This window comes from Pyxicephalus adspersus, chromosome 3 (genome assembly GCF_032062135.1).
Source record: "Pyxicephalus adspersus chromosome 3, UCB_Pads_2.0, whole genome shotgun sequence".
Taxonomy (NCBI): Eukaryota; Metazoa; Chordata; class Amphibia; order Anura; family Pyxicephalidae; genus Pyxicephalus; species Pyxicephalus adspersus.
The window spans coordinates 133,077,441-133,090,519 of NC_092860.1; the positions used below are offsets into that span (position 1 = coordinate 133,077,441).

General features: G+C 36.4%; 1 protein-coding gene across 5 annotated transcripts in view; it reads left to right on the forward strand.

Moving 5' to 3' along the window:
* LCORL (ligand dependent nuclear receptor corepressor like) overlaps positions 1-13,079 on the forward strand; it is a 49,099-nt gene that overhangs the window by 11,878 nt on the left and 24,142 nt on the right. For all 5 annotated transcript variants that reach the window (XM_072406398.1, XM_072406401.1, XM_072406402.1 and 2 more), the window contains exons 2-4: positions 9,831-9,896; positions 12,058-12,134; positions 12,219-12,348. In XM_072406398.1, the coding sequence (XP_072262499.1) occupies positions 9,831-9,896; positions 12,058-12,134; positions 12,219-12,348 (273 nt within the window). The remainder of the gene's footprint in view (positions 1-9,830; positions 9,897-12,057; positions 12,135-12,218; positions 12,349-13,079) is intronic.

Genomic DNA, 13,079 nt, shown 5'->3' on the forward strand with positions numbered 1-13,079 from the left:
CTTGTTTGTTCTTGTATTCAACATTCAGTGCATTGATATTTTGAGATCTCAGCATTTTCCTGACTTCTGTATTCGATATTCTTTTTCTCTTGAATTCTCTTACTTATTATCTTTTATGGCCCATTTTTTAATCACTGTTTAAATAAACATTGGCTTGGGCCACGTTTACTTTAATTATTTGGGTCAAGTGCCAGAAATTGGCTTTTTAAGTAATTTATTAACCAATCTATTGTTTGCTTGCATAACCTGAACAAAAGTAAGCGATGTGTAGTAACTTAAACTAAAATAAGTTGCAGCACTAGCCAAGGCAATGTGTACTTTAGGAAGACCAGTTGGGATATACACATAAAATGGGTGATTGATTTCAAGGTTTAGGATTTCAAATGTGTGCATAGATATATTTGGGTCTTCAGCGTCCTCCCTATTGACTACTTTAAAGTTGTGTAACGGTGTAAGCCATATAATTTACTAGGGCCTCCATTCAACTGACAAGCCATTAGTTTAGTCATAGCAGCCTACCTGATTTCTCTGCCAGTTTTCCTTAAAATGTTTTACTAATTATCTTATAATGTCACTTCTCTCCTCGGCTACATTTTTTCTCAATACAAAACCTCTCAGATAGTTTTGTTGGTACAAACAACACAATGTGTTTAAAAATTTGCTGAAATTATCAAAAATATTCTAAAACGTCAACATGTACCACCTGTACTACAACCTGTAGCATGGACAGCATGGTGGCTCAGTTGTTAGTACTCTGGCCTTTTCAGTGCTAGGTCACAGGTTAGAATGTTGGCCAAGACACGATCTGCATGGAGTTTGCAGGTTCTCCCTGTGTTTGAGTGGGTTTCCTCTCACATTCCAAAAACATGCAGTAAGGTTAATTGCCTTCACCCCAAAACTTTAGACTGTATTAAAGATTAAAATACATAAAGACATTGAAATATGATTATGATAAAGATTAACATACATAAAGACATTGACTTATGACTTTGGTAGGGACATTAGATTGTGAGCCCCATTGAGGGACAGCTGGTGACATGACTATGGACTTTGTAAAGTGCTGTGTAATTTGTTGGCACTATATAAATACTGTATGATAATAATTACAACATGGTACCTTTTTAGGTTATGAACTGTGTTTGGCCTTCCCTAAGCTGCGATCATTTTTCTACGTGGGAAAAAAATACAGGTTAAATCATAAATATTGCAGTTTTTTTTATTAATCCTGTTCTCTTTAGGTTTAGCTCTTAACGGGTCACAGATCTTTGTAAGCTGTGCCCCCAAAAAGGAAATGAAGGGCAAAGTGGTGACACCACCAAATGTTGCTCCACATCCTAAAATCAGAAGCAGCAAAGCCTTTCATGATCTCATACTGCAGATTGACAATTCCTGGACTCAAAGGCAAAGGAATACCATACATAGGAAGTGCACTGCTATCTTGGAAGGAGTTAAAAGCAAAAGTGGGTTGAAGCAAACACAACACAACACAACAAATAGGCAACTAGCCATTTGATATGGAGAACCCTGTGATGGGAAAGTGGCCGGGTTGTGTCCAGAGATGCATCCTGCTCACTTCATTGAGCCTGCGTACCATACAGAGGACATGGTCCGTGACTCTGGAGGTGCACCCCACCAGCGGGTCCTTCTCCTGACCACCTCGGGGGTGCACAGGCCAAAACCGCGGACCACCAATTAGAGACCGCTGTTCTAGAGCAATCCAGATACTCTGACTACAAGGGACCCTACTCTACTATTGTTTAGGAGCAATGGGGTGGAGCAGGCTTATGCGCCAATTCCTAGGTGAAGTCAAGATATTTCTGCTCACTCGAGGAATTTTGTTGCACAGACATGTAGATAAATCGGCCATAGGATCTAAACTGGCTTCATTGCAAGTTTGCTTTAAATGGCTGTGAGTGTTGTGGTTCGGCTTTCTCCCCACCACCTTTTAGCTGGGTGCACCACCCGGCACTTCTCAGCAATCGCCCAGCTGTTTTTTGAGTGGTTACTATAAAGTTGTTTACTGCCACTACCAACCTACAGCTTCTTCCCACCGTTTAAAAAAAAATTAAGACAAAAATACTGTGATTGCTTTAGAAAATGTAGCTTTTGAGACTTTCAGTTTGGGCAGGATGGTCTTGAGAATATGTCTTTAATATCATAATATATATAGATGCTTAGAAGCAAAAGAAAATCTTAAAGTCAGAGGGCAAATGCCACAACAGCAGCTTTATTTCCTTTATGTCAGGTGTACTTTATAAATACATACCGATATAGAGGGGTTGTCAACTCTTGTCAGAAGCAAAATCTTCTTTTACTTTAATCATCTTTGTACAACAAGTTAGCTATTAATGGAGAATGGAAATTGTTTTGGATGTGCATACACTAAAACACATAGGGGAGGGGGAGGCATGCTTCTCTATGCTCCTTGCTTTATTAGAGACACAGATTGAGGGGTCAGATGGAGCGGAGAAGTGTTAAGTGAACACAAAGGTGAATATATCTTTCTGGGCTTGCTTTTTAAGCAGATATGTCATTCACTGGTGTGTTTAAATTTGCAAAGATATTAAGCTATAGACATGCTTTTTACTGCTATGATGTGAGAATAGCAGGCTAAAGGTCACATGCTCTATTTTATTTTTTATTCTTGATAGAAAAAAAAGAAATTCTTTGTACAGTTAGGGGAGATAATAGGGTGCCCCCACAAATACTTTGTTACATTCCAAATTCCATAATATAGTCAAAAGATGTAACATAAAATTTCTAATAAATGTTAAGATACCAGGGACTGTAAGATGAGGGGGAAAAAATGTGCTTCTTCGGCTGCTAATGAAAATGTTGCTCCTGATATTCATGTGTATGCTTGCAGAGGTCGTTTTTTTTTTATTTTTTTTATTTTTTTTTTTTTTTTGAATGGCTGGCTGAGGTTGGGGTTGAACATATCCAACTGAGACGTCCTTCCTATATGCACAAAAGTAGATCCTTATGTGACACTGGAATTGGTCAACTCCCTGATGATTTCTATATCTTTTTTGGTAAAAAGTTTAAGGTTTGCATACCTGGCTCTGATGGTAGTGAGAACCGTGTGTGTTACTTCTGTGGGGGCCAACTCTACGTATTATGTATGTATGCAGTAATTATTTGTATGTAGAACAGTTTGGGAAAGTATTTTGGAACCGCCCTTGCCACTATCCACTTTCCACCAAGTTGATCATAGACTTGATGTGTAAATCATGTTAACGGTGATCCTGTGTGAGCACACATGTTTGGGCAGGCTAGAAATCTCCATGCACATCCACGTCTTTTTTTTAAGATCATGCTTCTAGCCTTAGGTAATCTGGCACTGCGACATTTTGTTTGAACTTTTTTTTCTTGTGTAGGTTTACAAGGTTTGTTGTGCAAATAATGTTTAATATTTTTTTTGTTCTTTTGTTAGTAGGAAATTTACTTTAATTCAGTCATATCATACTTGTGTAATACAAATGTTTTTGTTCGAGATATTGATTGTTCTTTTGTTGTCTTTGTTTCCTTAGTTTGCTAAATTTCTTTTGTATGGTGTTGGAGGCAACACTTTAATATTGTAATTGTGTTAACCAGCCATTTCTGTATGTGCATTGTAGGTATTTTCAAGGTTTCATAGTTAAGCTCCTTTGGGTCACTGTGCTTGATGTGGCCTTATAGCGTCGTTTATGTACAAATGGTAAAGTGATGGGCATGCAAGTTATCTACTTCAACACTCATTCAGAACAATTGCTTCCATTTGTCACATACGTATGAGGATAATAATAAAAAGCCAGACATTTAGGAAGAATTATAATAGTAGAGATTGTCCCTTTCTGCAATAATGAAAAGCCCGATGGAAGATTTGTAAAATTTAAACAATAATATACAGTTTTTGGGCTGAAAGGCGGATAAATGCCAGGTAGCCAGGGGGCTGCAACAAATGACAGCTGATAATGTAGAAGAAAGTATAATCTAGAAAACTTGCACAAATAAGTTACTTTGGCAAATACAGATGCTAGGTAGCCAGTCCACTATTGAAACTTTTTTTTTTTTTTTTTTTATTAATAGTTTTTTGAATTATTTGACTAAAACCCGGAGCTGAAAAATCTAGATTTGTCATTTTGATTAAGGGACGACACAACTGTTACTGTTTGTTCTGCTTTATACAATTTCCAAGAAGCATAATTTTAATTTTCACAGTTTTATTTATGCTTCTCACACATTGTTCCTATTACTTTTCTAAATGAGTTAGTGTAAACTCACAAATTGTATGCACTGAAGTGTGACAGTTATTCTTTATATAACTGATATCCCTACTCCATGCAATATATGATATATTGAAGCTTCTTAATTTAAGAATAAATATTCTAAACTGGAGCACCTGGAGTTCTCCAAATCTTGGCTTTAAATTACTTTTGTAAGTTATTTTCTAAAGGTATGAAAAATGTTAAATTTCTGCTTAGCCATTTTTGTAGTTTTAAAGGATACTTAGGAACCAGAATTAAAAAATATTTTTTCAGCTTTTTGCAAACAAAAAAACAGTTATGTCTTGGGTAAGAGTTTTTACAAACCAATTTTGCAAATTTTACTGTAATAAACCCCAGGATAGTCACAGGAAAATGTCCTATCACTGTTTCCTATTACACTACAGTAGAGTTATCTTCTCCTTCTTTTTAAAGGGTGGAGGGAAAAAAAGGAAAGTGAAAGTCCCAATATTTCATTAATTACCACCAATAAACCGAATTTCTGGAACTTTCCCCTTGGTCATGGTCTTCAAGGCTGTGTGTAATAGTAATAAGAATAATATTTTCCCTGTGGGGAATGGGTTGGATGAACACTGCAGAGCCTGTTTCCTCTCATTGTCTCTGCTCACCTTGTCACATTTGTGATCCCAGAGCCTAGCAACCTTACCAGTACATAGGTAGATATTTATGATGTGGCGTATATAGGGTATAACTTCTTAGGCCAAATGTAGAGCCATAATTGCCGCTCACTTTTAAAGCAGAACCCCAAGGGTTTATAATTCTTTTATCCAAGGGACGATGTTTTTTAGACTTTCCAAAACTTCCCTTACTCACCATTCCTGCATTTTCTGGCACTCTTCCTTCCTCTTTTCTTGCCCAGTCCCACTGAGCCATGTCATGGGTTTCTTCAGGGTGAAAAGGCTGCCCTAAAGCGATGAGCTGTAGTTGTTTTCAATGCATTACTTATTTGCAATGGTAAATTTTCACCTTTTTTAAAGACTAGATATACTTGGTAGGCATTAACTCAACAGTCTTGTTTTGTTTATATTTAACAAAAGAATTTAAAGTCATCTCATGTGTGCTCCTTTTTATGGAAAACGTAGCGTTAATTAGTATTTGTGAGTTTGTGTTTCCAGTTTTCTGTAATCTTGCACAGCCCATACTCACAATTTTATGGGGAAACATTTTACTGATAATAACTACTAAAAAAATAACTACATATAGATGTGTTTTAGGCTAGGTACACACGTCAAATGACATCGCTCGTCCAACGTCGTTCATGAACCTGGCGAATCCATGAACAATCGTAATACAAGTGAAGGGAGAGGAGCACAGCGGGGTACCACTCTGTTGTTCCCTCCCCTCTCTATAGAGAAGAATGGCGCTGTATGTACAGTGTCTATTGAACGTGTGTACGTAGCCTAAGACTGAACGTGACCCAGATAAGCAAAACCCCTAATTCACCCACCGTGTTGGCGATTTCAGATGCACTTTCTGCTTATCTGTATCTGACCTAAGTTATAAAGCATAATCAAGGCCTTAAGTGACTTTGTCTTTCTCAATTGACTGGTATAAAAAAGTAGGTGAGACATCCTGAGAATTGGAAGTCTGTAAGGTACTAGTGTAATTATTGCCATGGGTTCTCTCTGGAGCCACAATTGGAACCCTTCTCTCAGTGTTTACTTTTCTTCTTTTGTTTTACAGTTTACAAAGTTCTGTACAAATTCTTATAAGTCAGATGTTACAGGAAGAGCTTTATTTAATTTTCAGTGCCAATTTTAATCTGGTTTTGTAACCTTGTCATTTCTATATCTGTTTCTGTTTAACACCTTCAGAAGCAAGCCTTTCATTTAGCAGAAGGGCCTGTCTTTATAGGTTTGATTGTACAAAGAAAGCTTGACATGGTAGGTTTTGCTTTACTGTGTACTTAGTATATAACGAGAGATAAGGAATCTACAGATCAATGTAATGTAAAGGGAAAGCTTTAATCAGAGGGTGGACAAGACAAAACTTCTGGCTACCCAAGGTGTTGGCAGACATTTTGTGGTGACTTCTCATTTTTATTCATTTTTTTTCTTTTTTACATAAAGCAAAGGGCTGGAATAAGCCAAGGGTCCTGGTTTAGCAGCACTTACTCTCAGCAGCAAAATGTAAAATCTTATTTAGCAATCATAAGCTAATTTATGGAGTAAGATCATTTTCATTCCCAAACCCAGCATGCTAATAATTTAACTTTACAGTTAATTTTTGAATACTTTAAAGAAACCTTTAATTGGCTTTGTACAATTTGAATTCACCAATTTGTAAAAATATTTAAGGGAAATTAAATGTTAAATTTGTGTCATAACAGTGGGTATAATGTATCTTGTTCATGGGTATCTTCTTCATCAGTCTTCAATCATGTGCTTTTATTAAGTTCAGCATTGGATTAGGTAGGAACTCGTAATATTCTGCCTACATTTCTTTGCTATAAACTAATGATTTTATTTTGAGTTTTCCTTTGGTTACAGTTAGCTAAGTCGAGGGGAAAAAAAAAATTCTGTTAAGTTAAACTTTTGTCTATGGGAAGGAGAAAAAAATTACTTGGATCAAATTCCCCATACAGAGAAAAAAAATTCCTTTTGCTCATACAAAAGCAGTTAGATCAAGTATTTATGGTAATTGATATTGTGTGCATGTTGTGATGTGTTGGCAGATCATTATTTCTCCATGTTCTGCCTTAGTATAAAAATGCATGTTTACATACATTAAAGGCGTACTGAACCCTGGGGATACTCGCCTGTCCCCGTTCTGTTGTGGGTGCTGCCATCTTCTTCCTCCTTGTCCACATTCTGATATTTGGCCTTCCTGATTGGCTGGGATGGCGTAACTCCATAATATAGAGTGCAGGACAGACCTGTGTCGTTCCTGGGTGTCTCTTATTTATGGTGTACTGATACATATACCAGTTGGCCCATTCCCCTTACAAGTGGTTATAAAAATAAAATGTATTCCATGAAACAAAGCCGTAATTGTGAAATTAGCATGACTCTCATCACTGAAAAACAAAACTGCATCATTGTGTCCATCACAGGACATTTTGGTCACTTTTACTTTTCTTATCCCTAGTTTGTTCATTTACATACAGAAATATTGTCTATGTCAGAATTGAAAGGATGCTAATGTGAGCGTTCTTTTATAACTTATATCTGTAGGCATTTATTGTCTGGATGCACCCCAGCGCCTCGCTTTCCATGGAAATCATTTGGTTGTCACAGTACTTTGTGATATTTTTGCAGTTTGAAAGAAAATATTCTGCAGCTGCACAATGCATATCTGCGCAAAGATTTTTCCCAAATCTCCTTTTCCGTCCTGGATTCAATTTTCTAAATTGACACAAGGTAATTTTCACCTAGTTTATGTATGTAGGTATTAAGAAATTTCTTGATTCCATGGAAACGGTATTTGTGTCATATACATTATTCATCAGTTCCTATGGAAACACGAGTGATAAGTGGTCAGTTCCTTACAGATTTAATGGAGCAGTACATATAATCAAATGTATATATCTCCAGGATCTACCTTTCTGATTTTCTCTTCACTGTAAATTTAGTTGTACGTCTAAAGGTTTTTGTATCGGTATTGTTTGCATTTGAGTGTACAGCATTGTACCTATAATCCTAATAAAAATTTACACCCACAAATTTGTAGAAATAAAACATTCATCCTTTCTTCCACAGAAAGGAGATATCCATTCCTGAATGGACTGGGTGCACATGGCAGTAAGTTATAGCATTCCAGTTTTAGTTCTCCACACTGATATGAGTTAAAACTGAAATGTAGTCGAATTGCTGAAATATAAATATGGTAGCTCTTTGCCTCCAAAAAGGATTTATCTTGCTCTCCATTCTCTTATGAAATATACACAGCTTCTGCCAGGCTGCAAAGCCAGTTTAGTAACTTTTTTTTTTTTTAGTGTTTGTGTTGTATAAATTTATTGGAATCTCCTTTATCATTTAAATAGTTTTTTTAGCGACACAGAATGGTTTTATTTCTTCCCTTGTCTGTCAAAGACTAACCGTTTTTGAAACGGTTTTAAGCAGTTTTACAGAGTTTAGGCTTTTTTGTTTTTTCTCGGACATTACACAGTATCTCGGGGCAGTTTGCTACCTCTAGACCTATTGGAATAACTTGTCATCTAACACAAACTGCAGAGTTTGCAAATAGTTTTTTTCAATAAAAGTAAAATAATCCCACTCTGCTGGGCTTCTGTAGCCTCCTGCAAACACCTGCACATCTATATACTGCCTTCTACCACCCATGGAAACTTAGATTTTGCTGGTAGGTTTACCTATGTGTTAAAATACTACTAGTCTGAAAATGTATCCAAAATTACAGAATTCTTAGGACTTTCATTAGAACCCCAGGGCCAAAAACTTTATATGGACTGCAGTATTAAACCCAGAAATTTTTTAAGCCAGGTTGGAAGAAGTTGTAGGAGGGTGGCAACCCCTGTATTGTGACCCAACCCAAAAACAGCCGGATTGTGTGCCCAGCTAATTGGAGCCAGGGAGATCACTGGACTGTCAAAAACACATGGTAGATAATTCTTATTGTAGGAGGCCTGTCTAAGCCTGCAGTCCAGTCTGCTCTAGGATTTTCAAGAGCATTTATCAGGATTTCAGGATTATCACCATTTCAGTTGTCTGTTTCACGTAAAGTTTTACAGGGCAGATTGACACGACAACCTTTTTTTAAATTTAATTAAATGGTTTAAAAGTCCCAGAACTATGCTGGGTCCAAAACTAAAATATTGTAAAGTATTGTGCTTTAGTACTGTAATCGGTGAGATAGACAGTCATATTTTAGTATTACTTCTTAATTTTGTGTTTTGTGATATTAGTCTGGAATGCTGGACTAAAAATAAACTTCTAGGAATTATCATTACTGATTAGCAAGTATTTGTTTGTAATTTGTTAATGTTTTTTTTTTTTTTTCTGGGAACATTGTGTTGTACTAAATTTTATTTGTATTCAAAGTTTTGTACTTCCCTTAAAAATAGTTTGAAAATTTTGCCAGATGTGATCTTGGTGGATATTTCATGCGATCTTAATGGACATCTGTTGTTTGTTTCCAAATCTTATCACCGTGCCCCTGACAATGGCACAATACAGTAGTACATGTATTGGTGTGTATACCAATAGTGATACATGCTAGTTTACGTGATTTTGATAGAAAGCTGCACTAGGAAAAAATACAGAAGTTACCATTGCTTGACCTGCTTTTGGAAATGCAGGTTCTCTGGCTTTTTGCTTTAAGCCCTTTGAGACACAGACCTAGAAGAGGTGTTTAGAGAAAAAAGGTTCAGAAGTCTGGATCTGCATTTTTTCCCGTGGTCTAGAGGAGTCATGAAACTTCATGGTTTAAGAGGTCAGTGATGGCAGCCTTTCTTTGTTACAGGTTTCTTTCAAAATTTGGGAGGGGAAAGAGAGAATTTTGATTGGCTTCCAGGTGCCCTCTGTCCGGCTATTGTATTGTTAAAAAATATTGGCATCTTAAAAAGCCATTTATGAATTTTCTTAATCTGATTCCATTTTTTTTTTTTAGGTTTCGAGAGCATTCTAGAAGGGCTGTATGGACCAGGGTTACGTAGAGACCTCAGTTTATTTGATGGTATGTTATTTATTTTTTTTATTTTATACACTCCTTTTCTCTTTTTTTTTTTTTTGACCCAGTCATCCAGAAATAATTTGGGTAAAGTACTCCTTTTTATTTTCTGTGATACTTACATGTGTATTATGGTTAGTAGGGCTGAGGTGGGGGTGCTCAATGACTCTTAGTACTCAATCTGCAATTATAACCACTTTATTAATGGGTTAAAGCCCCATATTTTTTTTATATTCCTCTTACTACAGTGCATTATTTCAACTTTCCATAGTTAGAGCTGCAAAATTGTGTACAGTACAGGTTCAAAAATTCAAAAATTTTCGAAAATCCTAGATTTTTGAAGTTTATATATGGTGTAAATATTAAAATGAAATAACACTAAATGAAATGACAACTAAAAAAAACAGTTTTACAGAATTTTTGTTCAACTAAACAAAATGGTGCCTCAGCATTTTCAATCATTTCTGTACCCTCGAAAAGAAGCGAAATAGCAGATGGGCTGTCAGGATGATCATGACAGTAACAGCATCCTCAGCAACAGGAACAGCTTCCTTTTATGGAGGAAAAGCAAGACCTAACAGCTGATTCTGGGGTACAGCACCTTCAAAACATAAACAGCGCCTCCAGAAAACTGGAAAATTGAAGGCCAGATTTTTGAATGACAATTGTAATTCTGGGCAATCATTGTTTATTTAATCATTATTTAAATTTTCTTTGGTTAGAGTACAGGGATTAGTGTTGAGCTGGTTGTCGGTGGAACATTCTGTTACACAACTGTTCTACGATTATAGTCACTTGGTGACAAGCCTATCTATTTAAAAAAATATCCTAAGATTACTCCTGGAGCTGGATACCATGTGAGCAAAATAATCAACACTGTGTAATAAGTTGGCACTAAATAAATCAATAGGTCTCTATCTGCTGCTTCATTTGCATGACACAGACTCTGAAATAAAGTAAATATAATCATTTATATTCTGCAGTTTCTGTATATTATCTCTATAAAGTGTTTTTCTAGATGACTTTCACTTGATTTGCTTGTTCTCTATTCTCATGAGGCTGTCATAAATAGATTCTCAGGCTCTTCCTTCTAGTGGTTTCTTAAGAGCCCAGCTACAATTATAAGCTTTGATGACCTAGGTAGTGTCTGCCTAGACACGGTGCTCTTTCCTGAGCTGACCTAGGTAGAGTCTGCCCAGACACTGGTATTTCCTGAGCTGCCCGGTTTTAACTGTAGAGAGAAACCGTGTAAAACACATTGACTAGTCTTTATTGCAGAAGATGTATGTACGTTTTAAAAGCCAGAAGATGTATGTCGATTTTAAAAGCCAACACAACTTCCTCATTGTACATATATAACTTTTATGTACAAGGTGGGATAATTTAATTTATTAATAATACGAACTATAAATCAAAGTTAGTTTCTTAAATACATATAAAGCTGTTATGATAATTCACATTACATTGCTACCAGAAATGTGGAAATGGGTAAATTCATAAAAGGAATTGCCTGGTGGCAATGAAAAACGCTGGGCCTTTGAGTTCTTGCCCTGAGTTGATGTTTAATTTGTGATGAGCAAAGTGAAACCTTTAAAGAGAACCTAATCATAAAAACTGTTTTCCCTGAAACTGATCCTTTTTCTTAATATGTGCTTTCTATATTTGTTTTTTTTTCTGTCCTTGGTTCCTCATGTTGGATCTGCACCCTTATGTCTGGGTCCTCCGTTCAGCTTCCATTCCAGCAAGAAGAGTCACATAGTAGTAACAGCACTAAATCTTATTCCAGATTTTGTGACCAGCAGTGCAATGATGTATATCTGAAGTATATGATAAACTAAGGCATCACAAACTATGAGGCTCAAAGCATCACAGGAGGGGCACTGTTATTTTTATTGGTACTTTAAGACAAAATAAGAATCTTTAGGGTACTGCTTTGGGCACAATGAACATTTTTAGATTTCTAGATTTTAGCTTTTAGTTCTTATAACCTTGTATATCATTTTGCGGTTCAGTTTAATCCAGTCAGTACCTTATACTATTTTAGTGTATACCTATTTTTTTTTTTGCTCTATTTTATTCTTTTATAAATGGCTTTGTGAAATTTATATATGCCAAGTTAAGAAAGATGCAGCTATTTTTAACAGGTAAAATATTTTCTGTGTTTTAGACTGTGAACCAGAAGAACTGGTTGATTGGTGTGTGGATGAGAAATGTTCATTATGTAGCCTTCACAAGGAGACAGCTGTAAGTATTTAAATCTGCATTAAAATGCCACAAAGTACTGGAGCTTTATTGGTCTAATTGTGATCTGTTTTTTCCCCTCTTTAGGACTGCACACCATCAGGTGGTTCAGCACAGTCCACACCTACAGGGGAAGTGATATCTCAGGGCCAGTTCAACACAGAGAAAATTGAATGCCAAGCTGAAAATTACCTAAATGCACTCTTTCAGAAGAAAGGTAGGTGTTTTCTTTTATTGAAAGTATGCTGCTAAATGCATTCCATTGTAATTACAGATTTTGTTTTTTAGTAATTGGAATCTAATCTGGTCCAACTTAATTCTTTAAAGACCAATACTAATAGGGCACATTTAGCTAGGTCATTGTAACGTCATATTCAGTGACAGAAAATATCGGGTCTGTCCGCAAACCTTATGATTGACTGTCAACATGATTGTGTGATTTGGAACAACACTGTTCTCAATCATTAGAGATACCCAGTATTGGCACAGTCACAGAAGTTACATAATGTTGGTCTACCTTTTATTTGCCTATTTTCCAAAAACATTTTCTAAAATGCTGATCCTGCTGGCTTCCAAATGTTTACATTGTAAGGTGTGAGGAATCTAAGAAAGCTAGAAGGTTAAAATTTTGCAATATTAGGATAATGGTCAGTGCCTGGCCAATGCTGATCAATGATCCTCAACGAAGGCTTGGTACACACCAATGGTTCTCGTTCAATAATCGGCTCAGTGCTATCGGACAAGAATTTGTCGTGTGTACAGCACTTGTCGTTCATTGTCGGAACGACTGTCCTGGCGGATCCACGGACCATGAACAATCATAAAAGAAGGGAAAGGGGGAGAGAGTGCAGCGGGGTGCTGCTCTGTCGTTCTCCTCCTCCCCTCCTAATTGAACAGAACAGGGCTGTATGTACAGAACTCGTTCATGCATCGTGCAGTCCTTGAAAA